Source organism: Macrobrachium rosenbergii, chromosome 27, assembly GCF_040412425.1.
Source record: "Macrobrachium rosenbergii isolate ZJJX-2024 chromosome 27, ASM4041242v1, whole genome shotgun sequence".
Taxonomy (NCBI): Eukaryota; Metazoa; Arthropoda; class Malacostraca; order Decapoda; family Palaemonidae; genus Macrobrachium; species Macrobrachium rosenbergii.
Window position 1 is genome coordinate 41,868,014 of NC_089767.1, and position 26,495 is coordinate 41,894,508.

A 26,495-nucleotide genomic window follows, 5' to 3' on the forward strand; every position below is an offset into this window, starting at 1 on the left:
TATATATATATATATATATATATATATACATGTATATAAATGTATAGTATATTATATAATATTTGAAGATATGTATATATATACATATATATATATATATATATATATATATATATATATATATATATATATATATATATATATATATATATATATATATTTATATATTTATGTGGGTATGTATATACTTTATGTACGTTTTTGTACATGTATATATATATTATATATTTGTATGTGTATGTATATACTTTACGTACGTTTTTGTTTGTGTACGTATTTGAGAATATACTGCATACGGTTCTGTATGTGTCAGACGATGCTAAGATAATACAACCTCTCTTCCCGAAAAAAAAAAATAAAACAAGGAAATTAGACATATAAACCTGTCATGAAGGCCCCCTTTTGTCTTGTCTGGGAGGAGCAGATTTGGGAAACAGATAAAAAAAAGGGGGGGAAATATATAGTTCATAATTTCTTGGGATTGAAGGCTGTTGTTGCAATAATGGGGGAACCGTCTGCCAACCTGCAATTGTTGTTGCAACCCGTCCTTGGCCGAACAACTTTGCAACTCCAACTGTGAATCCTTAATTTTCCCTCGTTGATGAGTACCTGATGTTTTAATAGTCCGGTAGGAAGAGAAAAATGCTGGAGTAATGGTTATATAATGGCGCAGGGTATTTCTGTAGATGCTATAATAGTGAGTATAATAGTTCATGGTTTTTTTTTTTTTTTTGATGCTCAAGTGGTGCGTTCAGTGACGTAACAGAACAGTAATTGTTGTTTAGGTAATGATGTGTAGCAAAAACAAGCTTACCCTTAATGATGACGGAAGCTGGTCGAGCTTCTTGAAGCCATGGCAGTTGTGTTGGGAAGGCGTTTGGGAAAATGTGTTCCTGAAGGTGGGAACTTGTGCCGAGGAAGTTTGGTTATCACACACACACATTTGCACACTGATGTAGGTACTCACACAAACAAACGTAAGTACTCTTAGCTTTCAGAACTTCGTTGTCTCTCATGATGTCTTGATTGGACTTCAGTTATGGAGTAACGTGGCTTATTTTTCGTTGCAAAACACGATGTGCAACCTCGCTGTTCCTTTTGAATTACAAAACATAACGCTGTAACTTGGCTTCTTTTTAATTACAAAATATAAAGCTGTAATCTGGATTCTTTTTAATTACAAAATATAATGCTGTAACTTGGCTTATTTTTAATTACAAAATATAACGCTGTAACTTGGCTTACTTTTAATTACAAGATATAAAGCTGTAACCTGTCTTCATTTTCATTACAAAACTTAACGCTGTAACCTGGCTTTATTACAAAACATAACAACTGTAACCTGGCTTCTCGATTATAAATATAAAACAAAACGCTGACTTGGGAGCTCTTGAGAGTCAGCTACACAAGAGATTGATGTACCGGACGAATATTGTATCCAAGAACGAGAAGATATTGTCATACACTCGGAAGACATAAAACTTCATCTCTTCCTTATCGGGAAATATATCAGGAGTAATGGACTTCTTCCTTAGTAGGAGGAAGGAACCGCCCTTTTAAATGAGGAAAAATCGTAGTACCGAAGTACTGGAGTGGAGGGAATGAACTTTGATCAAACTGTGATCCGTCAAAATGCCTACGTACCACTAGATCAATTTAAGAAGGGCGATAGATGGTAATGTTCACGGCACCAGTGCGAAACCATTTCACGAGGTAGTGTCTCTCTCTCTCTCTCTCTCTCTCTCTCTCTCTCTCTCTCTCTCTCTCTCTCTCTCTCTCTCTCTCTGTTACACCCAAACTGTTGTTGTCGTTACGTAGGATTAGGAAATCGACGTACAGCATCACGCAACGATACCTTACGCCAGTTCGCCCAGCACGCTTTCCACTTTCCGTGTGTATTGTGCCTCTCTCTCTCTCTCTCTCTCTCTCTCTCTCTCTCTCTCTCTCTCTCTCTCTCTCTCTCTCTCTCTCTCAGGTATCATGACGGCACTTGTGATACTGTAGAATTTACGTCAGAGATCGAAAGTGCAGTGATGCTTCCGTGATGAATGTATCAAGGCCTTTCTATTGCCGACACTATGACTTTTTTATATTGATTTTTGTTTTAATTTTTTAGTTTTTAACATAGATTTTGTTTATGTTAGACAAGTTTCTCAAAGTGGTTTTTTCGACTTATGCGTTTTTTTTAGCTAAAAAAATTCAATTCTTAATGCTTAAGAATTTTTTAAAAGTGGATTTTTTCTTCTTTTATTTTGAATTATTTGGGTTTGGAAGTGATGAAAGCTTACATATCTTAAGGTAATAGCATATTTTTAACATAATATTAACGCATGCATACATGTATGTATGTATGTATGTATGTATGTATGTATGTGGCTGCATAGCTGTATACATGAATTTATACTCCAGCCATTTCCTCCTGATGTATCACTTAAGAAAAAAAGAAACAGAAAATTTTTATAATTTTTACCTTCTAAGCTTTGGCAGTTACAGTTCTAGTACTTAGGTGGTCCGCTGGTATAGTGGTTAGTGTCGTGGCATGCCACTCAGATGTCGCGGTGGGTTCGCGTCTTCCCCGGGGCGATGAAAAATCACTGGCTCTGTATAATGGTCAGTTACTGCCGCAGTGTGGGGTGTCTGCTGCGGTGGGAGGTAGAAACCAGTTCTTTGGAAGCTTGAATGTGGCGCCTTTGGTGTGCTTGTTCCATGGGAATAGGTTTCGTCTACTAAAATAATAATAAATAAATAAATATATATATATATATATATATATATATATATATATATATATATACACATATATATATATATACATATATATATATATATATATGAAAGCACGCTTATGCGAATCTAATTATGTAAATTCATATCAAAACTAATAATTTTTTTTTCTTTCAGATTAGCTGAACCGCCAATAGGGGAAAAATGCTTGGGAAAATCTTGTCCTTCCTGGCGTGGGCGGGTCTGTACCGCGTACCTATGACGATACTGAATGACAACAGTCCAACGCCCACCAACTTGTCAGTCACGCCCGCGCAGGTGGCTGACGTCACGGCTAGTTTTATGGAAGTGTAAGTCTTAATTTTCAGTTATCACAGAGTGTAAGTGAAAGTTTGGCAAAGAAGACTTCAAAATGAGTAAAGATATGTGCTTTTAATGTTTGTAAGTTAAGGAGTAAGTACGATTTTTATTTGTCAAAAATATAGACAGTTTGCAAGTGTTAAACATTACTGTATTTTTAGATTGAAAAATTGGATAGCTGTCTCTTTCTTCTGTTCGTATATTTCAAAGCGAATTCCTCCTTTATCAGTGACTGATTTCAAAATGTGATTATGTAATACATGACAGATCAGCATTATAAAGATACAATGAACATGTAATAATAATTCACTCATGCATTGCAATGTAGTTTTATTATTATTATTATTATTATTATTATTATTATTATTATTATTATTATTATTATTAAACAGCAAATGAACCCTATTCATATGGAACAATCCCACAGGGGCCTTTGACTTGAAATTCAAGCTTATATAAAATATGATTTTCATTTGAAAGAAATAACAGAAGGTAATACGAAATACAGAAAGAAGGAGTCCATTTATTAGGAAAGAAAAATAAATTAACAGATTGATAAATAAATAAAATAAGAATGCAGAAATTACGTCTGTACGTAAAATAACCCCCAGCTAGTTTAAGAGATACTCAGTAGAACGGTTTCAGTAGATTTAATGAAATGATTTAGTATCCCATTAACATACGTCTGGTTCTCTCAAGTTCTTCATCTTCAGCGAGAGAAAACCAGTATTAACTCATTATAGTCCTATCCGCGTTACAAATCAACCTTCAGTTCACCTCATGCGGTGCACTGTAGGCATTACTTAAGGTTCTTTGCAGCGTGCCTTCCTTAGGTCCCTAGCTGCAACCCCTTTCGTTCCTTTTACTGTACCTCCTTTCATATTGTCTTCCATCTTACTTTCCACCCTAACAATTGATTCACAGTGTAACTACTTTGAGGTTTTCCTCCTGTTACGCCTTTCAAACCTTTTACTGTCAGTTTCCGTTTCAGCGCTGAATGACGTCATAGGTCCCAGTGCTTGGCGTCTGGACTAAACTCTGTATTCTATTGAGTTCAATCAATTAATGGCTAATTCTGGCATTATCGATCCGCGCTCGTGTTTTCCAGGCTGGTGGACAGCTTCGTGTCTACGGACGGGAAGAAGGTCTCCTACCTGGCCCTGGAACAGAGTCCTTTCTACACGAAGGACTTCCAGGATTTCCGTACCCTGCTCAAGGTCGTTGACCCCGGCAAGATGTCGGCGGAGGAGAGGAAGAGCTTTTTCATCAGTATCCTTTTTTTTTTTTTTTTTTTTGCGATCGCGTAATGTTATATTCTATTTAAAACGTTTAAAACACACACACACACAAGTAATGGAAGTAATTTTAACCTTTATGTTAGCTAAGACTATTGTTCTTTTCTTTATAATATTGTATAGTAAAAACGGGTTATATGCTTCAAAAGTGGAGTGTTGACCCCGTAAACTTTATTCTCATCCGCCGTAAATTTCAATGATATACTGTGCATGCGAGTGTATTTGTATGTATACTGCTTGATTGAGAACATGTATACATCTTATTTTATATATATATATGTGTGTGTGTGTGTATTTAGAGAGAGAGAGAGAGAGAGAGAGATTTACACGACAACTGATAAGTCCATCTTTGTCTTGAATTAAATGGTATATTTTAAGGTCTGCAAAGATTTCAGGGTTAAAGCTGGCAAGTTTGTAGTAGTTGTCTCGCCGTAATGACGCGAGCATTCTCAAGTAGAACGCAATTTTCCTGTTTACATTATTGCAATTTTCTCATTGTAACGACGGAGATGAAAGGAACAAAATTATCCAAGCCACATTAAAAGCATAGACATGCAGTCACACAGAAAGATAACGAGGCTGAAAAGCGTTCAAAATCTCTGGGAAGGCGAAGTTGCCTCTGGAATGAAACTCGGCAAAACAAAGACCTTAGAATCGGGTGAAAGGTTTGGGTGAAGGACTCGCCAAATTTAGACGAAGGAATTGCTTCGTAATTGTTGCCAATTACCCCAGAGAAATTTTTAAAGATCGGAAATGAGCATTAGCATAGGTTCCGTAATGGTTTGATGTTGTCATTATGATGAATTATCTTAAGAATTACTTTGCGAATTATCTTAAGAGCGGATTAACGAAAATTGGCTTGTGGTTTCTTTGAAAGAAAGCATGATGGTGGCACCTGTTTTGAAGAACAGTCAAGGGAAAAGAATATAAATATAGATATTTGCATGAATGAAAACACTTTGACTTCTTTGGACTAGACATTTTAAAAGAAGTGCTTACAGATTAGGCCTACTTGTGGCTAACGAAGCTTTATCCTAACAGCCGTTCTGCCCTTATCATAGAGAATAATATATATACAAATTAATGAAAAGAGGAACTAAGCGCCAGGTGTCCTGTCACTGGCTAAGGTATAAAAAAAATTGCAAGGTTAACGACAGTATTAGGAAAGCGGGTTGAGCAGCAGTTGTAATTAATTGGCCCAGTGGTTATGTAATGATTCATTTCCTGGCGCGTATGAGGAATAAGTCATTTTATATCTTTAAGTCTGTGTGTTAGATTGGAGTGTGTGTACCTTGATGTGTGTTTAATTGTGTACATGTACATGTACACAAAGATAGATAGATAGATAAGTAGGTAGATGAAAGGAATAGAACGATTTTTGTGTAAAATTAAGAAAAAAAAAACATTCACAGAACTGACGTCAAAGTGAGCTTGAGGGCTTCAAGTTGACTTGAGATAATGTCACATTTTGACTCTTCATGAACAGGACAGTTTTCAAGACAGGTATTGCCTGCTTAAGATAATGTCATATTTTGACCCTTCATGAATAGGACAGTTTTCAAGTCATCTATTTCCCTCCTGCCATTTTTCCTTTTCTTGGTATAAATCAGTTATCTAAGATTTGATGGAGATTATAAGATTAATAATAACTGACTAGGGCCTGCTGAAGTAAGATTTATCCGATCCGTATGCCTCTGTGAGTTATGAGTTAAATCCTTAACCACCTACCTTCTCCAAAAAAGACCTGTATAACATCTTGACCATCGACGCTCTGCTGAACATGCCTTCCCTCCCGAGAAGCACCATCAGCGTGACCAAGTTCTGGTCTCGCTACGGCTACAAAGTTGGCCCCTACACGCTGCATCTGGACGACATTGAGCACGGCATTCTCAGGGGTGAGGTTCTGGCGCCTCTTAAGTTTAATCCGTTTTCTCACTTTTTGTTTTTCCTCTTAGTTTCACTTTTAAGCATTTTGTTGTTCATGCACATGTGTAGGACATTACTGTTTGTGTTTATATTAAAACTAAAATGAGCTCCATCCAGCTGAATATAATATAAAAGTAAAATTACACTTTCCTTCAGTGTAATCCATTTTCTATTTTTTTCTCTCTTAGTTTCACTTTAAGAATTTTGTTGTTCGTACACATCTGTAGAATATTACTGTTTGTGTTTATATTAAAACTTCCATGAACTCCATCCATTCTGGTACCAACTAAACATATTAAAAAATACGACCTTGTCTCAGGTAACCGCCCGCACCCAACCACATCTGCGATCATGTTCGAGCAGAATGACCCCAGGTTAGGACTTGTCCTTGAACCCGATCACAGGATCCACTCGGCCCTCAACTGCGGTGCGATGGTAAGTAATTTTATCTTACTTCTGGATCTTGCTGAGTCATAGGTCATTGCTGTTAGCGTGATCAATAGAACATTGTACCGGTTTTGTAGTAATTTTCTTAAACATTGTATGAGAAAACAGGAAACTCGGGTACTTTATATGCAGTACTGTAGGCATTACTTAAGGTCTTTGCAGCGTGCCTTCGGCCCCTAGCTGCAACCTCTTTCATTCCTTTTACTCTACCTCCGTTCATATTCTCGTTCTTCCATCTGACTTCCAACACTGTTTTACAATTGTTTTCATAGTGCAATTCCGAGGTGTTCTTCCTGTTACACCTTTCAGACCTTCTTGCTGTTAATTTCCGTTTCAGCGCTGAATGACCTCTTAGGTCCCAGCGCTTGGCCATTGGCCTAAATTCTATATTCTATTCTGTTTTAAAGGGTAAATGACAGATTATGAGCTTTGTTGGTAGGTTTGTAATTCTGATAAATACACATATGATATTATAAAGCTTATCAGTCTTTATAGACAAATATTAAATCACAGTCACTCAATGGTACACATCTGGTTGCATTCTTGATTAGAAGTTACGACTGGCATTCCTGCCGCCTGTCAGTCAGCCCAGCAGTGAATGGGTTTCTGCATCCAGTTTAGGCAAGGGAAGACATGGGGGTAGCAACTTCATCCCCGGAGACTTGCTAGGAATAGGAAGGCTCTACCCCACCAGTGCCAACCCTGCTATGAGGGGAGGGGTGTGGGGAAGAAGCTTTTTGATGAAAAAATATACATTCATATATTTTTTCATATATATATGTGTGTGTGTGCGTGTGTGTATATATATGTATGTATGTGTGCATATATGTATGTATGTAGTATGTATGCATGTGTATATATATATATATGTATACATATACTATATTACATTATACTATATTACATTATATTATATTATATATAGATAGATAGATAGGTAGGTAGGTAGGTAGGTAGGTAGGTAGGGAGAGATAGAGAAAGAGAGACTGACTTGACGAAAAACCAATTCCTGTTAATGTTCCCAATCTCTGTACCGTACTTTAACCTAACCGATCCTCTTGCAGAGTTGCCCACGGCTGAACTACTACAAAGTGCAGGGCCTGAGCAGCAAGCTGGACAGCGGCATGAAGGACTTCTGCGAGAGCGCCGTCAGCAACGTCGGCGGTTCCTCTCTGATCCTCAACTCGATTTTTGAATGGTTCAGTTCCGACTTCGCTTCCACGGAGAAGTTGGTGATGAAGTAAGGACTCGGTTGTGGGTGGAGGTTTTGGGTGTGGGTCCGTTGTGACATACATACATACATACATACATACATACATACTTACATGCATACATACATACTGCTGTACGTATATGCATACATACTTTGTTATTGGTAACGAGATCAAATATACACCTTTATAGGGTACTGACGAAGGTTTTGGTGTGGATCCATTGTGACATACATACATACATATATACCTACACATACATACATACATATATGCAGACACATACATACATACGTACATAAATACATAGTTTGTTATTGGTAACGAGATCAAATATACACCTTTATAGGGTACTGAATAGTCTTGTATGGTTCTTTTATGACATACATACACACACACATACATACTACGTATACACATACATACTTTGTTATTGGTAACGAGATCAAATATACACCTTTATAGGATACTGAATAGTCATGTATGGTTCTTGTATGACATACATTAATAAGTTGGTATTGGTTGCGAGATCAAATATACGCCTTTTGTGGTTATTGAATATTCACGCGTATAAATGGTCCCTTCATGACATATTTCTAAGTGGACTTTTTTCTTGTCTCTTTTTTTTTTATATATTATTGCCCTAAGTTGTCACACAATGAAAACATTCTATGTGAATCGTCCATATTTCTACATAGACCTTTTTTCTTACTTTTTTTTATTTTTCGTACATTGTACAATTATCATTGCCCTAAGCTTTTATTTTTATATTGTAAAATCATTATTACCCTATGTTTTTATTTTTTATTTGTTTATAGTGTACAATCATTATTACCCTACGTTTTTATTTTTTTTATATGATGTACAATCATCATTGCCCCAAGTTTTTATTTTTTTATTGTTTATATACTGTACAATCATTATTGCCCTGAGTTTTCACACAATGAGATCACACTGTGAATTGATTCTGATCTGTCACGGGAATCGAAACACTTAACGTAAAATTAACTCAGTCACTTCGCTTCTAAATCATTTCGATGACCAGAGACTTAGAGTCCATATTTCTACCCGTAATTTTTTTTTTCTTTATTGATTTTTTTTATATACGCAGTTAGAGCGCTCTGTAAACTCAATTTCATCACTTCTGAATCAATCCGAAGGCCAGAGAGACACTTGATAGTTGAGAATAGATTAACGTAAAATTAACCCAAAGCTCAATTTCTTCACTTCTGAATTAATTCCAAGAACCATAGAGACACATTAAGATGAGACTAGATTCCCCTTCAGCTTCGACTCAAACTCACTCCCTTCTTCAGGTTTCTGTCGGAGTGCGTCGAGGATGCAAATAAGCGGAAAGCCCTGGCCGAGGCTGCAGAAGGAAGACGCCGCTACACGTTCCACTATGACTGGGCCCTGAATGCAGTGAGTGGCTGAAGATTCTCTCTCTCTCTCTCTCTCTCTCTCTCTCTCTCTCTCTCTCTGATAATGATGATTCTAGATAATTATTTAAACTTAATATATATATGTGTAACTTCATTTTAAAGAATCTCTCTCTCTCTCTCTCTCTCTCTCTCTCTCTCTCTCTCTCTCTCTCTCTCTCTCTCTCTCTCTCTCTCTCTGATAATGATGCTTCTAAGTGATATATTTAAACTTAATATGTGTGTGTAACTTCATTTTAAAGAATCTCTCTCTCTCTCTCTCTCTCTCTCTCTCTCTCTCTCTCTCTCTCTCTCTCTCTCTCTCTCTCTCTCTCTCTCGTATCATCATCACCATCTTCTAATGATGATAATAATGATGATTTTCAGTGCAATAGTATAAATTAATATATGTGTGTAATTTTACATTTTAAAGCCTCTCTCTCTCTCTCTCTCTCTCTCTCTCTCTCTCTCTCTCTCTCTCTCTCTCACTTATGGTGATGCTTTCAAGTAACACATTTTCATAATCAGTATATATCTTATTTTTTTATTTTAGAGCTTTGGCTCTTATGTACTAAATATTCCCATAATATAGGTGAACGCTATATATACTTTCTTAAGTAAGGAAATTGGGCTTCTATGCTATATGGTGGAGGTTGCAACTGATTGTCATTTGAAGGGAAGCTTATTAGTGTGTGTGAACTTCCTAACGAGCTAATTTTCTAATCACTGTTTCTGCTTTGTAATTGAAAATTTTGTAATTATGTATTTCCACTGAAACGTTCATACTTTAACTGCTAAATCGAGGGGGAGCCCCCCTTTTTATCATACATATACCCGTGTGTATGCCAGGGTGTTAAAGAGACTGGTATACACTTTTACCACGTGCATTATGATTAATTTTGTAATTGTTATTTGTTCTTCACAAACTGTCATTATTTTGCGATGATACCTGTTACGTGAATGTATCGATATTTTATATATATATATATATATATATATATATATATATATATATATATATATATGTGTGTGTGTGTGTGTGTGTGTGTGTGCGTGTGTGTATGCATGTGTACATGGAGATGTATTAGTTTACAGGTTGTACATTAGAAGCATGTATCCATTTGTATGCTTAGGTGGTGGAATCACAACTCTTTTAAGTTTTAGTACTTGTCAACTAAACCAACCCCATATTATATATATATATATATATATATATATATATATATATATATATATATATATATATATATATATATATATATATATCAATGCACCACGAAGGGACGCGTGCTTGAGAATATTATAAAATCCACGGCAGAAGGCGAGTGAAACCTGGGACTTTTGAATAAGTACTTTCGTAGTTTATTTTACATTTTCAAGTTCACACTTTAGACTGTATAATAAACTACGAAAGTACTTGTTCAAAGTCCCGGTTTTCACTCACCTTCTGACGTGGATTTTATAATATAATATAAATAAACAAAAGATACTCGCCGGTGCTTTCATCGACGAGTTAAATAGGAACCTTTCTCATATCTATACCGCACTGAAATCACGCATAATTTCTCGAGGTAGAACGGCCTGCTATATTAATACAATTAAGGGCACAAAAAACGGAAAGGTTTTCCCTAAATGGTGGCGGGCTATTTAAAGAAAATGTCTCTTCCTTCTTCTTGTCGCATGAGGTAAGACTCGCGTAAATCATTTGTACTGCTTTAAAACTTTCACATAAAAATGAATTTGTCCAGAGTCATGTGATTTTGATTACATTTAAATATTGCTGTGTGATATCTACGTCGTATGATATATGGGATAAATTCTCTGTTTACATTTTACTTATATATTTTTCTTGTTTGAAGATATTATACTTATATATTTTTCCTCGTTTCAGGCATAATGCGTCGAAGAGCAAGTTTCTCCTGGTGATCAGTGTGACTTCTGCGTGACCTTGGAACTAGAAAGTTAAATGATCTAGTCTGATTGGGGAAGAATGTATTCTACGTTCTCTAGGGAATGTATAACCTGTCTAGTATTATATTCATCTTCTGTCATGTATCATCTTAGCATTGTTTAATGTGTAGGTATTCATCAAGTTAAACGTTATTACTAGATATATATATCAAGTAAATTAGTGTATTGGTGGGAGTTACCATACAGGGTAGATTCTGTGTGTGTGTGGTTGTACGTATTTTAAGTTTTCCCTTTTCCATACTTTGGCCATTTTGGGTCTTATTAAATGAAGTAAATGTTTTTAAAATTGGTGCCCCTTCCAACTATCGTTTTTTGTAAGTTTAACATCCTTTGCAAGCCTTATTTGTCCCAGTTATTGCTTCTCATGGGTGGGAATTTCTTCCGGGAACACATAATGTGACTGAGAGAGAGAGAGAGAGAGAGAGAGAGAAAGAGAGAGAGAGAGAGAGAGAGAGAGAGAGAGGATATCCAAATATCCAAACAAAAGCCAGCAAACTGCAGGTAACCAGGTCCTCCCCCCGCCCTCAATAACTGTCATACTTTAGACCTTGTGTTATTGTAGAGTATTGCCTTTGACGTACAGATTGGCTTCCCATTCTTTGTCAAGCAAATGACCTTTCATATGAAGGTAATTAATTACTTTTGCTATTTTTGGGGGAAAAAAATTAGCAACAGTTCTTGCTTTCGTTTTCCTGATTCCCACAATCTGCCAATTTTTGCTTTCTCCTTTTTTAAAACCCTACGTTGTTTTTTTTTGTTTTTTTTTTTTCCTTAAAGGGTTCCTTCTGCATAAAAGAGCACCCATAGTACCCGGCCTCAAAGAGAAAACGCCCTGCTTTCACATCGTAATTTGTTTTGTAAAAGGTCTTTATCTTTCAAAAGTCATTCCTTTAGCTTTCTCTTTTTTTCAAGGTTACTTGCTCATTATCCCCCACTCCCTCCCACCACCCCTACCCTTTAGTTTGTAATCCGGATTAGGCTAAGGTTGTCTCTATCCAGTTGGTCTCTGCAGTGAAAATAAAGAATGATAAATCTGGAAAATTTGAAGGGGAAAAAATACAGAATCTCAGCAGGTTCCAGAGACCGTGGCTCTTTTATCTTTGTGTAATGCTGACATAGAAAATTGTCTGATTAGCAGGATTACGGCATTAAACGGCTGTATAGTTTCCACTCAACTGTGGAATCATAGAAAGTCTGCTTTATGGAGTCTAATGCCAGTATCTGTTGAGTATCAGAATAAGCACGGAAAATAGAGTAGATTTTATAGATTATTCACATGATTTCTGTTTACAGTGTTACATGAACCACACTTCTGTTATAGCTGGTATGTGTAATTCGGTAAAATTGCAGTTTACTTTGTAACCTAGGTGTTAGGTGTAGATAGATTATTGGTTTCCCGAAAAGAATCAGTTTCGAAGTGGTAAACGTGGTTTATTCACAGTAAAATCTGTGCTAAAGTAATGTAGTTCCTGGTTAAGCGAAGTTAAACTGCCATTTTACCTGTGGCCCCTTATCCACTTTTGTCTGCTTTTATATATCTTGTTATGTCTTGTTTCAACAAAAGACGTTAGTGATATGGTGTGTTTTATTTCAGTGTCTTCCTTTGTGATGAAAACATTGACTTTGGGTATCAACCCGTAGTTTGGAATTTTACAATAAACTTTCAAGAGACGTTTGTCATTCCGTGAAGAAATTGTAGTGAAAAACAAATTTTTTTCATTTAGTGATCTTTGTGTACTTTGTTTGCTGGAGGGAATTTATTTTTCTTGTGATATATTTGGTAACTGTAGAAATTTATGTTATGGTTCAAAGGACGCACGCAGAATCACTAGAAATCTTTTAGTCTTCTTCAGTCACCAGTTTGTATTTCAAAGGTGAATAGCGTTCCATACTCTGTATTTTTCATATGAGGTTCCCCATTTTCTATATGTTGATTACCATTGTTTTTTTTTAGAGGGGGGATAGGGTTAATACGATTAATCTTTCCTTCTAGAGTACTTCATCTCTGTTAATGACAGGGTTTCATGAGCACCTTTCATTATTGATGTTAATGACAGTGTTTCATCAGCACCTTTAATTATTGCTGCTAACGACATGGTTTCATGAACACCTTTAATTATTGCTGTTAATGACAGGGTTTCATGAGCACCTTTAATTATTGCTGCTAACGACAGGGTTTCATGAACACCTTTAATTATTGCTGTTAATGACAGGGTTTCATGAGCACCTTTAATTATTGCTGCTAACGACAGGGTTTCATGAACACCTTTAATTATTGCAGTTAATGACAGGGTTTCATGAGCACCTTTAATTATTGCTGTTAATGACAGGGTTTCATGAGCACCTTTAATTATTGCAGTTAATGACAGGGTTTCATGAGCACCCTTCATTATTGCAGTTAATGACAGGGTTTCATGAGCACCTTTAATTATTGCAGTTAATGACAGGGTTCATGAGCACCTTTAATTATTGCAGTTAATGACAGGGATTCATGAGCACCTTTAATTATTGCAGTTAATGACTGGGATTCATGAGCACCTTTAATTATTGCAGTTAATGACAGGGATTCATGAGCACCTTTAATTATTGCAGCTAATGACAGGGATTCATGAGCACCTTTAATTATTGCAGTTAATGAGAGGGTTCATGAGCACCTTTAATTATTGCAGTTAATGACAGGGATTCATGAGCACCTTTCATTATTGCAGTTAATGACAGGGTTTCATGAGCACCTTTCATTATTGCAGTTAATGACAGGGTCTCATGAGCACCTTTAATTATTGCAGTTAATGACGGATTCATGAGCACCTTTAATTATTGCAGTTAATGACAGGGTCTCATGAGCACCTTTAATTATTGCAGTTAATGACAGGGTCTCATGAGCACCTTTAATTTTTGCTTGTGGTGTCTTTAGGGGCAATGGCCTTTACCTGTTGTTTTATTAATGTCGTAACACCTCCTTCAGAATGCCATTCATACAGTCACTGCTGTATTGATTAATGTAACCTTCAATTCGTTTTTAGTTTCATTAACTTTTAGAGCACTCAAATACATACAGACAGATGTGATCATAGATTGTGACAAAATACTCACGTACATACAGACATGTGATCATAACAGACTGTGACAAAAAGATGCGTTTTAGGCTACACTTTGAAAGGGCTTTGACACTAGGTCAGAATGCTTGACGCGCGATAAGGGCATCCTGTAAGAAAATCTCGTCAACAAGATAGCACTTATCTTTTGCTAAACTAGTTCAGGACCCAGTTGCACCTGAAACATTCAGCGTCGAGTGTTTTTTTTTTTTTTTTTTTTTTTTTACTCCATCATCCAATCGCTTCTGAATTCCCTTTCACGTGTTCCCCAATTTGACATTTATGAAAGTATGGGTGTTGTGAATGTATTTTTTTTTTTACTGAGCCGAGGTAGTTTATTGTACATCGTATGTTTTTTAAGTATATTGCCTGATGTTTTGTGTGTGTGTGAAGGGGAGTTTTTTTGTATGAATACTGGCCTGGTTGACATTTTAGGCTTACTGTCGTCTTGATTACGATAATGGTGCGGTTTGACACAGCACAAGGCATACATATGTATATGTGTGTATATGTGTATATACATATACACACACACACACACACACACATATATATATATATATATATATATATATATATATATATATATATATATATATATATAAAATATAATTATATATATATATATATTATATATTATATATATATATATATATATATATATTATATAGCAGATGCTTGCTATCACTCGCATTTGCTAGTTCCCATCTCCACACCATACCCATACCCATATCCGTACCATACCCATACCCATATCTGTACCATACCCATTCTTATACCAATACCCATACCCAGGAGAATAAATTAATGTCAGAACTCAAGTAAGAGTCTGTGATTCCACTCTGTTAAGGAGAACTTGTGTGAAGATCATCCCAAATATTTGAACATTACTCCATATGAGGACAGAAAATAAGAAAATGCTTATCAGGAGAGGTACATACAGCACAAAAATGCCACATCCAGCCCGTGAGAAGCAGATTTAGCAGGCCCCTTTGATAATTCTTTCCAGAAATAATGCTATTTACTTCTGTATCAAAAAATGCTGACAGACTGAAAGGATTCAATTCCAAATTCTCAAGCTACTGTCGAGGCAGAAAAAATAGTAGGCAGAGGTAGTCAAATGGATGGTCTTGAAAACATGAAAACAAACCAGTTTTAGCCTGCTCCACTTCAGGATAACATCCTGTTCGGCATTAATAGCATGTCACAATACTGAGCCAGATTGCAAGCAGTAATCTGGTGGCGATCTGTCAAGAGTAGAATCATCTGCATATAAATGAGTGAGAAATCCTAGCCATTATGCAGTGACTTCTTGGTCTCCTGAACTGTGCAGCACTTCTCTGAGTGCAGATGAGAAGGGTAACTGCCTTCTTTCCAGATATTTGAAAGAGAATTAGATATAATTCTGATGGAATGCCTGGAAATGGTGAAGAACTGACTTTTCTCATATTTATTGCTTTTCTAATGTGTGATTTTATATTTACAAGGACTGAAGGTCTTTAGATTAAAACGTACAGGATTGAATTAATATTGTCTGAAAACGAAGATTTTACAAACATTTAAAATTAAAATCGTGTTCCTGACGTCGATGGCCATTGTTTTGTAACGCAGCGTAAGCAGATGAGCAGTCAGGAAGTGTAAATATCCCAATTATAGCTTAGCCTTCGTCAGAGGTGAAAGAGATAAGGGAGAGAGAGGAAAAAAGAAAACGTCATTGGTAGACTGATGTGAAACGCTTTTGATTCACCTCATCCAGGAAAAACATAGATTGAAAGTGTCTCCTAGACTGATGTGAAACGCTTTTGATTCACCTCATCCAGGAAAAACATAGATTGAAAGTGTCTCCTAGACTGATGTGAAACGCTTTTGATTCACCTCATCCAGGAAAAACATAGATTGAAAGTGTCTCCTAGACTGATGTGAAACGCCTTTGATTCACTTCATTCAGGAAAAATATAGCAATGATAGCACTCAAAGTGTCCTCTAGACTGATGTGAAGCCCCTTTGATTCACTTCACTCTGGAAAAACATAGCATTGAAAATGTCTCCTAGACTGATGTTCAAGAAACGCCTTTGATTCACTTCATTCTGGAAAAACATAGCATTGAAAATGTCTCCTAGACTGATGTTCAAGAAACGCCTTTGATTCACTTCATTCTGGAAAAACATGGCATTGAAAGTCACTCCATGTTTAAGAAGATTGTGTCTAGAAGACACTGATGTGAAACGCCTTTGATTCACTTCATCCAGGAAAAACGTAGCGTTGAAAGTGTCTCCATATTTAAGAAGATTCTGCCGTTAGAGGTGGACAAGTCTGATGTAATTCAAAGAGATGTAAATAGCGACTGTCATATGAATTGCAGAACAGGAAAGTCATTGGTCATGCCCCTCCCTTAAGCCATGGACGAAGTTGCAATGTTGGTGTGAAGTATTTTTTTTTTCGCTACCAAGGACAGGATAACAACACCGAACAATCCTGGTCTATTAATAATTGTGGACAGTTGTGTCCTTCACAGATCAACAGAAATAATCGCAATAGACTCGACAAGACCCAAACAAGATTCACTGATATCTGGGTATCAAAATAAATTATCTCTGCGGTTCGGTAGAAATCAAGGCTCTAAATTAATTAGTCTAAGTTTCTGTATTTGTTTTATTGTTCATTCGTTAGATACTTCAGTTCATGGGAAACTACGAGGAAGTTTTCTTTGTAAAAATAAAAGGGATTTACTTACAGAAAAATAACAGAGCCAGAGAACGATATTGTGCAAGATGTCAGCTCCCAGTTTGCCTCAGTTTAAAGGCAAAAACTGATCACTTATGCTGAAATAACCCCCCATATTCCTTTGAAGTATCATCAGCATTTTGGCAACGGTATCCTTTGATAGATAGAATTCAGTGCAATATGACATCAAAGCAACCTTCTGGTATGAATGTGATCATAAAAAAAAGGTGGAGTAGAAACCTGTTTCACCGGCAACGCAAGTTCATGACAAGGTCGAGGAACTGCATTGTGGGAAAACCGGGTTACGATCGGGGTTGGGCAGGGTGGTGTTGTCTTGTGGAAGGGGGTGTACCCTGTGAAATCTTTCTAGGCACGTGTCGGCGTTTCATGCTTGCAATACAAAAGCATTCCGCATTCGTTATTGATATCAGGAGCCTGTGCTACACCTGAAGGTGGCCATATTAGCTTGTGAAGTGTAGTCTGGGAAGCTGAATCCATGTCTGCGTGAACATTCGTGCTTCAGAAGAGCGTACGAGAGAGTTTAAAGCATAGAATATCTCCGATTGCTGCCGAGAAGCCAAAGCCGTGAAGGGTAGTGACCTTACTGTGCTTTTGATGGCCGTAATTGATTGAGATAATTCCCAGTGACAGGGACTTTTGTATTAAAGAAAAAAAAGTGTGATTATACCATACTGAATACAGGGGATGAATGTGGGAGAAGGGTGAACAGAACAAAATATAATTCATAGTAGTCTTAGTTATGGTAGGAGAAAGTGAGGCATTAGGTACAATATGTCACAATTTTCGTTTTACCTGGGAATTTGTTTATACAGAATGGGAACATGTAAATAAATATTTTAAATAAATAAATAAATATATAAATAAATAAATTCGAAAATAAATGTTTATTTGAGTTTAAAGTACCTGAGTGATGATCAGTAAAATTTTCACGATTGTGTCACATTTATTGTCATCGTGATTTTTTTTTGTCACATCGAGTTAATTAGCACATAGCAGGAGACTGGTAGCGGTATTGCCCGTGGCGACGAAGTGTGAGCGGCTAATTAACGTACGTGATTTGTTTCTGTTACGTAAAATGTTGTGACAACAGAGAGGAAAAAAAATGAAGACCACATAATATCGGAGCTCGCATCCGCTTAGTACTATGACGTAAGTTGCAGTAAACATTCCTAATAGCCCCGCTGGGACTAGTCTTAGCTCACCGCTGCTGGACAGCGCTGACTTAGCTAACCCGCTCGGAAGTCATCACCAGACCAGACTCTCTCACCTCATTCAGTGATTGTCCGACCGGCGTCATGAAGGCAACGTTGGTGCTCGTTGTTGCGTTGACTTGGACGCTGGCGTACGGCCAGTTCGACTTCTTCCCGGTAAGCTCATTTTCTTTTTCCTAAGTGCATTTTGCATTGTATCTTTTTTCTTATCTTCCCTGTAAGGTATTTTCTTTTTCCGAGTTACTTTGTTCACCGTATCTTTTGATTTTTTCTCAATTGAATGTCGTCATTGATATTTTCTCTCAGTTTGATGGTCAGTGCGTCTGAAGCTTTTGTGTATTCTTTCCTAGTGTGCAGGGTTATCTGTTATATGTCTGCGTACAATTAATTGTACAGTACATTGCGTAAAATTAGAAAGAAAAAATAAGTGACTGAAGAGTGCAAACAATTTTTAGGGCCAGTTATCCTTAGGACCATTTCGAAAACTACGAATAGACAGTAGTTTTTTAAGAAAAAAAATTTGTTTTTAGAAGAAATTCGTTATTTAAATGCTATAAAAATTATTTCACCAAAATGTGTATAAAAACAATGCCGAATATATACACTATATATATACATACACACACACACAGACACACACACACACACACATATATATATATATATATATATATATATATATATATATATATATATATATATATATATATAAAATAATGTTATAATAATGCTATTTTATGTACCTGGGCAAATTGGGCTTTGGGACTGTAAGAGATAATTTAAAAAACCAATAACCAAATATATCATTATTAGCGTTATTAATAAAGTAATGATGACGTTAATGTAATAATGATGGTAACGATGACTTCGAGTGCATTCACGCGTCAGAGGAAGATCTGACGTTCTAATAACACTCTCACTTGCCTCCCGCAAGGTGATCGTAAATCTTAAAATGGCTGTAAAATTTCGCTAATAACACGCTTATTCTAAACACACTTATATACTAAAAATAACAGACGTTTTGTGTGAGTCTGTGTGTGTGTGTGTTTTTTTTTTTTTTTTTTTTTTTTTAAGACAAAGTAATAATACATTTTCATTTCGTTGGCTCTTTGTATTCCCGTTTTCTGTTTTTTTGTCTGAAACCGTTGTAGCTTCTGATCTCGGAGTTTTGCCGGGGGAATATTGTCGAATATTTTCACTTTTTATTAAGCTCAGTTTTGACGTGTTATATATTCCTTCTGTCGGGGTTTCTGTTGTTGACGAGCTTGTGTGTGTGTGTTTGTGTGTTTTGTGAAGAAAGAGAGACAATGATTGATAATCACTTCCATTCAAGGGCGTTAGAAAAGCCATTGTTTTATTTTTAATATACATAATTCTGTTTTGATTTCGGGTATATAGGGGAGTGCTTCAAGTTCACGAAACTTCTTGTAATACGTGAATGCTGTCTTGATTAAAAAAAAAAAAAGAGAATACGTTTGAAGATTGCTTGAGCCAAAATGATATTGTCCTGAATAGTCCTGAATAATCCGGTGGGCGTATTTGAATAACCTGCTTTTGGGTACAGCTATCCGGTGACCTTAAACCGTCTCGTAGAGAATTAATCACGTTACCTTGGTAAACCCAACTAAGGCAGTAGTTTCTGACCCTGAAAGTTGTTTTAGACGCAAAACTTTTGCGTTTTGAATGTGCGTTGAACACCGTTATAGTTCCTTGAATTGTCTTTTTTATTATCTATATCCATAAACATACAGATTTTACTTAGGATGTTATTTTTTTATAGTAGTTGAAATTCCATTTTTTTTAAATTGAACTCTCTACAATGTTTAGAGTATGAAAGTTGAAACTCATAAGAAATACAAGTTTATGAATCCTAATTTAAAATCGTTAGAGCAAATCATTCTCAAAGCAGTGACAATCACGTAAATGTATTTTTTTCAGTAATGTGGACAAGTGCTTTGGAAAGGAAACGTGTCACAGAAAATTGCAAGCACTAATTTTTCTGGTTTTTAGCAAAGCTGAGGTAAACATTGTCTCTTGAACTCTGAATGAATTCTGTGTTATGAAAGTTAGCATTTATTATTTTTTGTGTGTGTTCTTGATTTACGTCAAAAAAAAATAAAATCTTTATTTACGTCAAAAAAATAAAAAATTTATTCAAAATAATCCACGGATGTCTGTTCATTAGATAGACATCTATGGATTATTTTGAATAAAGATTTTATTTTTTTAAAGTTTTAATATATTTTAGAATTTATAAGTGGAAAAAATCGAATATCTACTTTCTGTTTATAAACTAAAATAATTTTAAAGAACTGTATATAAGGTATTCTGTTTGAAATACTATATATACTTTTATTAATTTCTTAATTAATCAGGTGTAATTTAATTATTTTTCTTTCATGAATAAAACCAATAATCTTTCTGTATTGTGCACTATTCAGGTTAAAACCTACTTATGCTAAATCAAAATGTGCTAAGGCAATACATAAACAAATGATAAAAATAAATGCTAGTCCTTAACAATCTTGAAATAATACAAACAATACGCTGACTCCATAGTTTTATGAAGGGGTCATATTACGTAAACCAGACTAGTTTGTATATGGGCTTAGGAACTAACCATTTTAGACCACATTACGTAAATGAGAAACAGAATTTTAATTACCGTCGCTCAGCCGTTCATCTGTGTGTGTGTGTGTGTGTAGTTATAGTTAGTTCTCTCTCTCTCTCTCTCTCTCTCTCTCTCTCTCTCTCTCTCTCTCTCTCTCTGTGTGTGTGTTTTGTGTACCTACACCTCAAGTAGTTACTTAGTCTCTCTCTCTCAGCGTGTTTGTGTACTTATATCTCAAGTAGTTATGTAGTATCTCTCTCTCTCTCTCTCTCTCTCTCTCTCTCTCTCTCTCTCTCTCTCTGTGTGTGTGTGTGTGTTTTGCGTTTTGTTTACTTATGTCTTAAGTAGTCTCTCTCTCTCTCTCTCTCTCTCTCTCTCTCTCTCTCTCTCTCTCTCTGTTTTTAGTGAAGTTACGCCTCTTAGGCAGTTATGCAGTCTAACTACGAATGGTTTTGTATGCTTGGTGGCTTTCAGTAAGCAAAAATAATCATTAGATACCTGACGGAAGACGATAGCGAAATATCCCTAAAATCTTTAAGCATTCATTCGTGTTAGATGTTGTAGACTGTACAGTATACACTTCCGATACACCTCTCTGCGGTTTTTCAGTTAGGAAGCCTGGGGGTAATTAGATCGCTTCCGTAATGTAACGAACGGATTACAGTTCCCCGACTGGGAGATGTTTAGGTTTGGTTAGGCAAGAGTCTCGCACGGCACTGATTGGCCGGGGTTACGTCACACTAACCGTAGAATGTTGACAGTTCTGGATATGAAAGGTTTCCCGTGGCAGTTTTATTTATTTATTCTTTTAATACCCATAAATTGGCTTATAACTTAAGGTTCTTTGCAGCGTACCTACGGCCCCTAGCTGCAACCCCTTTCACTCCTTTGACTGTACCTCCGTTCATATTCTCTTTCTTATACGTTCCTCTCCACCCCCCTATCAGTTGATTCATAGTGCAACTGCTTTGAGGTTTTCCTCCTGTTACACCTTTCAAACCTTTCTACTCTCAATTTCCTTTTCAGCGCTGAATAACCTCATAGGTCCCAGTGCTTGGCCTTTGGCTTAAATTCTATATTCCATTCCATTCCAATACAAACTATATTCGTAAACAGTGATGTATTTGCTTTCCAAGAATACTATGGTTTATATTTTAATCGCACGTTCGTATCGGTCTAATTAACCACCATTGCATGAACCATAATATATATTATAAGATTGTTTAGCAACGTAGCTTGGCTAACCGCAGACCGTGTTTGTGATTCGTCACCCCGAAAATGTCCTCCTTTAGGGCAACATGTTGAGCTAAACGCCGTTGGAGTCACCGGGTGGCAAAGTCCTGAGTTGTATGCCAGTATTGTACTAGCCCTAGTTTTTTTTTTTTTTTTTTTTTTTTTTTTTTGCCATGATCTTAGGTTAGGTTAGGTTAGGTTGCTTTGACAGTCTGTGTAATTTGGGTGTGGGAAACATATTGAGATTATTTTCAAGAAAATTCTATGGTCAGTTTTTAAGATATGGCTTCCCCCTTTTTTCAGGGAAAGGTCCCTACGGTACTCGAGCCAACAAAAATACGAATGACACAAAATTGACAGGGGAGGAAGAAGGTGAATCAAATATTATGAAATAGTCGTGTTAGGAGTTTGAAAGTAAAGAGACAAAGGAAAGGTTGTGGTAGAATGGATATAAAGCCAATGTGGAGGATTGTGGGAATGCATAGTACAGAAGAGAAGTGGTGTGTGGCAATTAAGAAAGTCTGTGATGAAAGTGAAGCCTGATTCAGAATGTGATGATGAGAGAATGACTGGTTTGGTGTAGAAGTGGGTGAGAGTCAATTTTCAATTGTATGTACATTATATATATATATATATATATATATATATATATATATATATATATATATACAGTATATATACTGTATATATATAGATACAACAAATTATAAAGAGAGTATATATATATATAATATATATATATTTTGAATGATATATATATATATATAATATAAAATATATAAAATATATAATTTTTATAAATACAAAAACATTATATATATAATTTTATATATATATATATACATATACTATATATATAAAATATAATATATATTTTTATAAGTATATATGTATATATATTTTGTGTGTATACGTGTTCCGCATACGAAATACGAGAGAGAGAGAGAGAGAGAGAGAGAAGAAGAGCAGAGAGAACAGGAAGGAAGGCAGGAAGAAAGGAAGGAAGAAATGAGAGAGAGAGAGAGAGAGACGGTATAATACTCAACCAATAACTTTTTTTTTTCGCGCATGCCAGATGATGATCAGTAGATAAACAAACAAACAAACAACCCCACCAAAAAAAAAAAAAGACGGAAGAGGCAGCAGGAGGACAACAGATGATGGCGCCTCCTCAGTTTTGTCAGGAAGACTTTGAATATTGCTCTGCGGTTGACGGTTTAAATGCTTTCCCACTGCGGTGTCCACTACTCGGGAAGACATTTCACTCGGCGTAGTTTTTTTTTTTTTCTTTTTCATTTGTTTCTGACGAAATTCATGTAAGGAAAGCGGAATTTATTGATAGATTCTCTCTCTCTCTCTCTCTCTCTCTCTCTCTCTCTCTCTCTCTCTCTCTCTCTCTCTCTGTGTTGAAGTTATTAACACGCAGTCACATTTGGAACAGAAGTAAATTTCTGACTCGCAAAGGGATCGAACCCAGGTTTTCCAGTTGGCAGCGCCCTTGCCTTTCAGTTGAAAGACCCGGGTTCGATCCGGATGCGAGTGAGAAATTATATAAATATATATTATATATATATATATATATATATATATATATATATATATATATATATATATATATATACATATATATATATATATATATATATATATACAGTCACGTGTGGAACATAAATAAATTTCTGACTCGCAGAGGATCGAACCCAGTTTTTGCAGTGGGCAGCACCCTTGCCTTTCAGTTGAAACACCTGGGTTCGATCCGGATTATATTTTAGTGAGAAATTTGTAAAAAAAAAAAAAAAAAAATATTATATATATATATATATATATATATATATATATATATATATATATATATATATATATATATATATATATATATATATATATATATATATATATATATATGCTCACGTGATTGAACATAGTGCACAAACAAAAGCAATCCGGTAGAAGGCGCAAGAAGAAAGTAACGTAACAAGCCATGTCCTCAGGATTATATCCACAAACAAAATGATGGAAGCAATTCCTCTCCCCAGCAAATACTCCCCGATGTTTCCAGATTTATCCGGAAAGGATCGACACCGCCATTGGCCAAAGTTCCAGGGTTCCAGAGTTCCAAAGTTCCATGACGACGAGCGTATTGTGATTAAGAGGTGGTAAAAACGTACGCTCTCCGTGAAGAAAAAGGAGGTATAGCTGGAAGGAATTCGCGTTACATTAGAAATAATGTGAGTCCATCGTATCCTTCAGGATATGAGGAGGAATGAGAGGTGGGGATGATGGGGAGAAGGAAAGCCAAGGAGGAGGAGGAGGAGGAGGGGGGAGTGCTCATGGTGGGAGGAATGTTGTTGCAAAGGATACAGGTATCCTTGAAGGGACCATAATCCTGACCTTCGGGTGTGGCTAGTATTTTTTTTTTTTTTTTTCCTCCTTTAGTTGTTGGCTGTTGTTGTTTTGAGATCTAAACTTGTTGGGTGTTACTGAGTGCATTTTGGTTCATTAGTAGTTGAGGGCTGAATGTCTATATGTATACATATATGTATAAATGTATGCATATATATATAGCATATTATATATATATATATATATATATATATATATATATATATATATATATATATATATGAATTATGCAACACAAATACGTGTGGAACAGAAATAAATTTCTGATTCACAGTGGGATCGAACCCAGGTCTTTCAGTTGGCAACGCCCTTGGCTTTCAGTTGAAAGACCTGGGGTTCGATCCCGGTGTGAGTCAGAAATTTATATATATACTGTATATATTGATGTGGTTCCTTAAAACTCTGTTGTTGATTAAATGAAAATTGAACGAGACGGACTTTTCATGTATATACCGCAGAATCTATATATCAATTATTGTATAGTGTTTTGTTCCAAGCTTTATCAGGTAAATCGCTTTGAGTTTTCTGTAAAAGAAAACTATTGAGATGGCTTTGTCTGTCCGTCCGCCCTCGGATCTTAAAAACTACCGAGGCTAGAGGGCTGCAAATTGGTATTTTAATCAGCCACCCTCCAGTCATCAAACATACCAATTTGCAGCCCTCTAGGCTCAGTAGTTTTTATTTTATTTAAGGTTAAAGTTAGCCATGATCGTGCGCCTGTAAGCGCTATAGGACATGCCACCACCTGGCCGTGGTTAAAGTTTTATGGGCCGCGGCTCATACATCATCATACGCCGCACAGAAAACTCAATTGCGCCGAAGAAACTTCGGCGCATTTTGTACTTGTTTGAGTAACGTAATGGTTTGAAATGACCTTTCTTTCCCATGATCATTATAAATGGAGTCTTCTGACTAGATGTAGTGATATTTTACTGTTTAAACTTTCGAAAACCAACGCGTGAATAAAAGTGAAATGAGCAAATAACGGCTTAGATAGATGGTATGTACCACTAGGCCGATGCAATCGAATTCCCGCGCTCGCATGTACGAAGGCGAAGACCTTAAACTTGCTCCGCGTTTCTAGGAATCCTGTTGCTCTTGTCCCTGAGCCTCTGAGGTTAAGGATCCGTAGGCGGAGGCGATAGGATATGCAGGGAACCCTGGGGATGGATGTGGTGGGTGTAGTGGGTGAAGGATTATCGAGGAGGATGGCAGGGTGGGGAGGATGAGAGAGGGGGAGGAGTTAGGATAACTTATAGGTCTAGTTTTTTCCGCAGGTATTCAATGCTTGCGTAAAAAGTTCTTTAACTCTTGTCAGTGACAGTTAGGGAAGCTGGAATGCTTTGGGTTTTTTTAGGATATTGGGAATATATCTAGGATTTATTTACCGGAGGGTTTTAAAGTGAATTATGCTCAGTTGTAGGCCTAAAGTTATGTATCCTCCAAAAATTATTATTGCTCCAATGAGCCTTTGTTGGGATATGGCAATTTAATCCGCCAACTACAAAAATAGTCTCGTATTACTTGTTATTATTATTTATTCATTATCATTTATGAAGATCGCAAAGTAGTACATATGATCGAGATAAAGATTAAGTGGGTTAATGGTGCTGAGGAACACAGAGCATTGAATGATACTATGGTTGGTGGGGGAATGGAAGTTGCAAGTTCATATAAGTATTTATGAGTAGCCTTCGGCGTAACTTAGAATAAGTGAGGCAAGTATTGAAACCCTCTTATAATCAGGACAGTTTAACCGTTAAAGATAATGTATTAAACAGATATTTTACTTACCTTAACAGCAAAAGATTTCATCCTTGGGTTATTTAACAAAGTTGCCGATG

General features: G+C 36.2%; 1 protein-coding gene across 1 annotated transcript in view; it reads left to right on the forward strand.

Moving 5' to 3' along the window:
• LOC136853717 (uncharacterized) overlaps positions 1–26,495 on the forward strand; it is a 50,031-nt gene that overhangs the window by 12,758 nt on the left and 10,778 nt on the right. Inside the window, exons 2-7 of the mRNA XM_067129692.1 lie at positions 2,902–3,074; positions 4,193–4,353; positions 6,122–6,274; positions 6,625–6,740; positions 7,817–7,992; positions 9,280–9,385. Of these exons, the coding sequence (XP_066985793.1) occupies positions 2,929–3,074; positions 4,193–4,353; positions 6,122–6,274; positions 6,625–6,740; positions 7,817–7,992; positions 9,280–9,385 (858 nt within the window). The 5' untranslated portion in view covers positions 2,902–2,928. The remainder of the gene's footprint in view (positions 1–2,901; positions 3,075–4,192; positions 4,354–6,121; positions 6,275–6,624; positions 6,741–7,816; positions 7,993–9,279; positions 9,386–26,495) is intronic.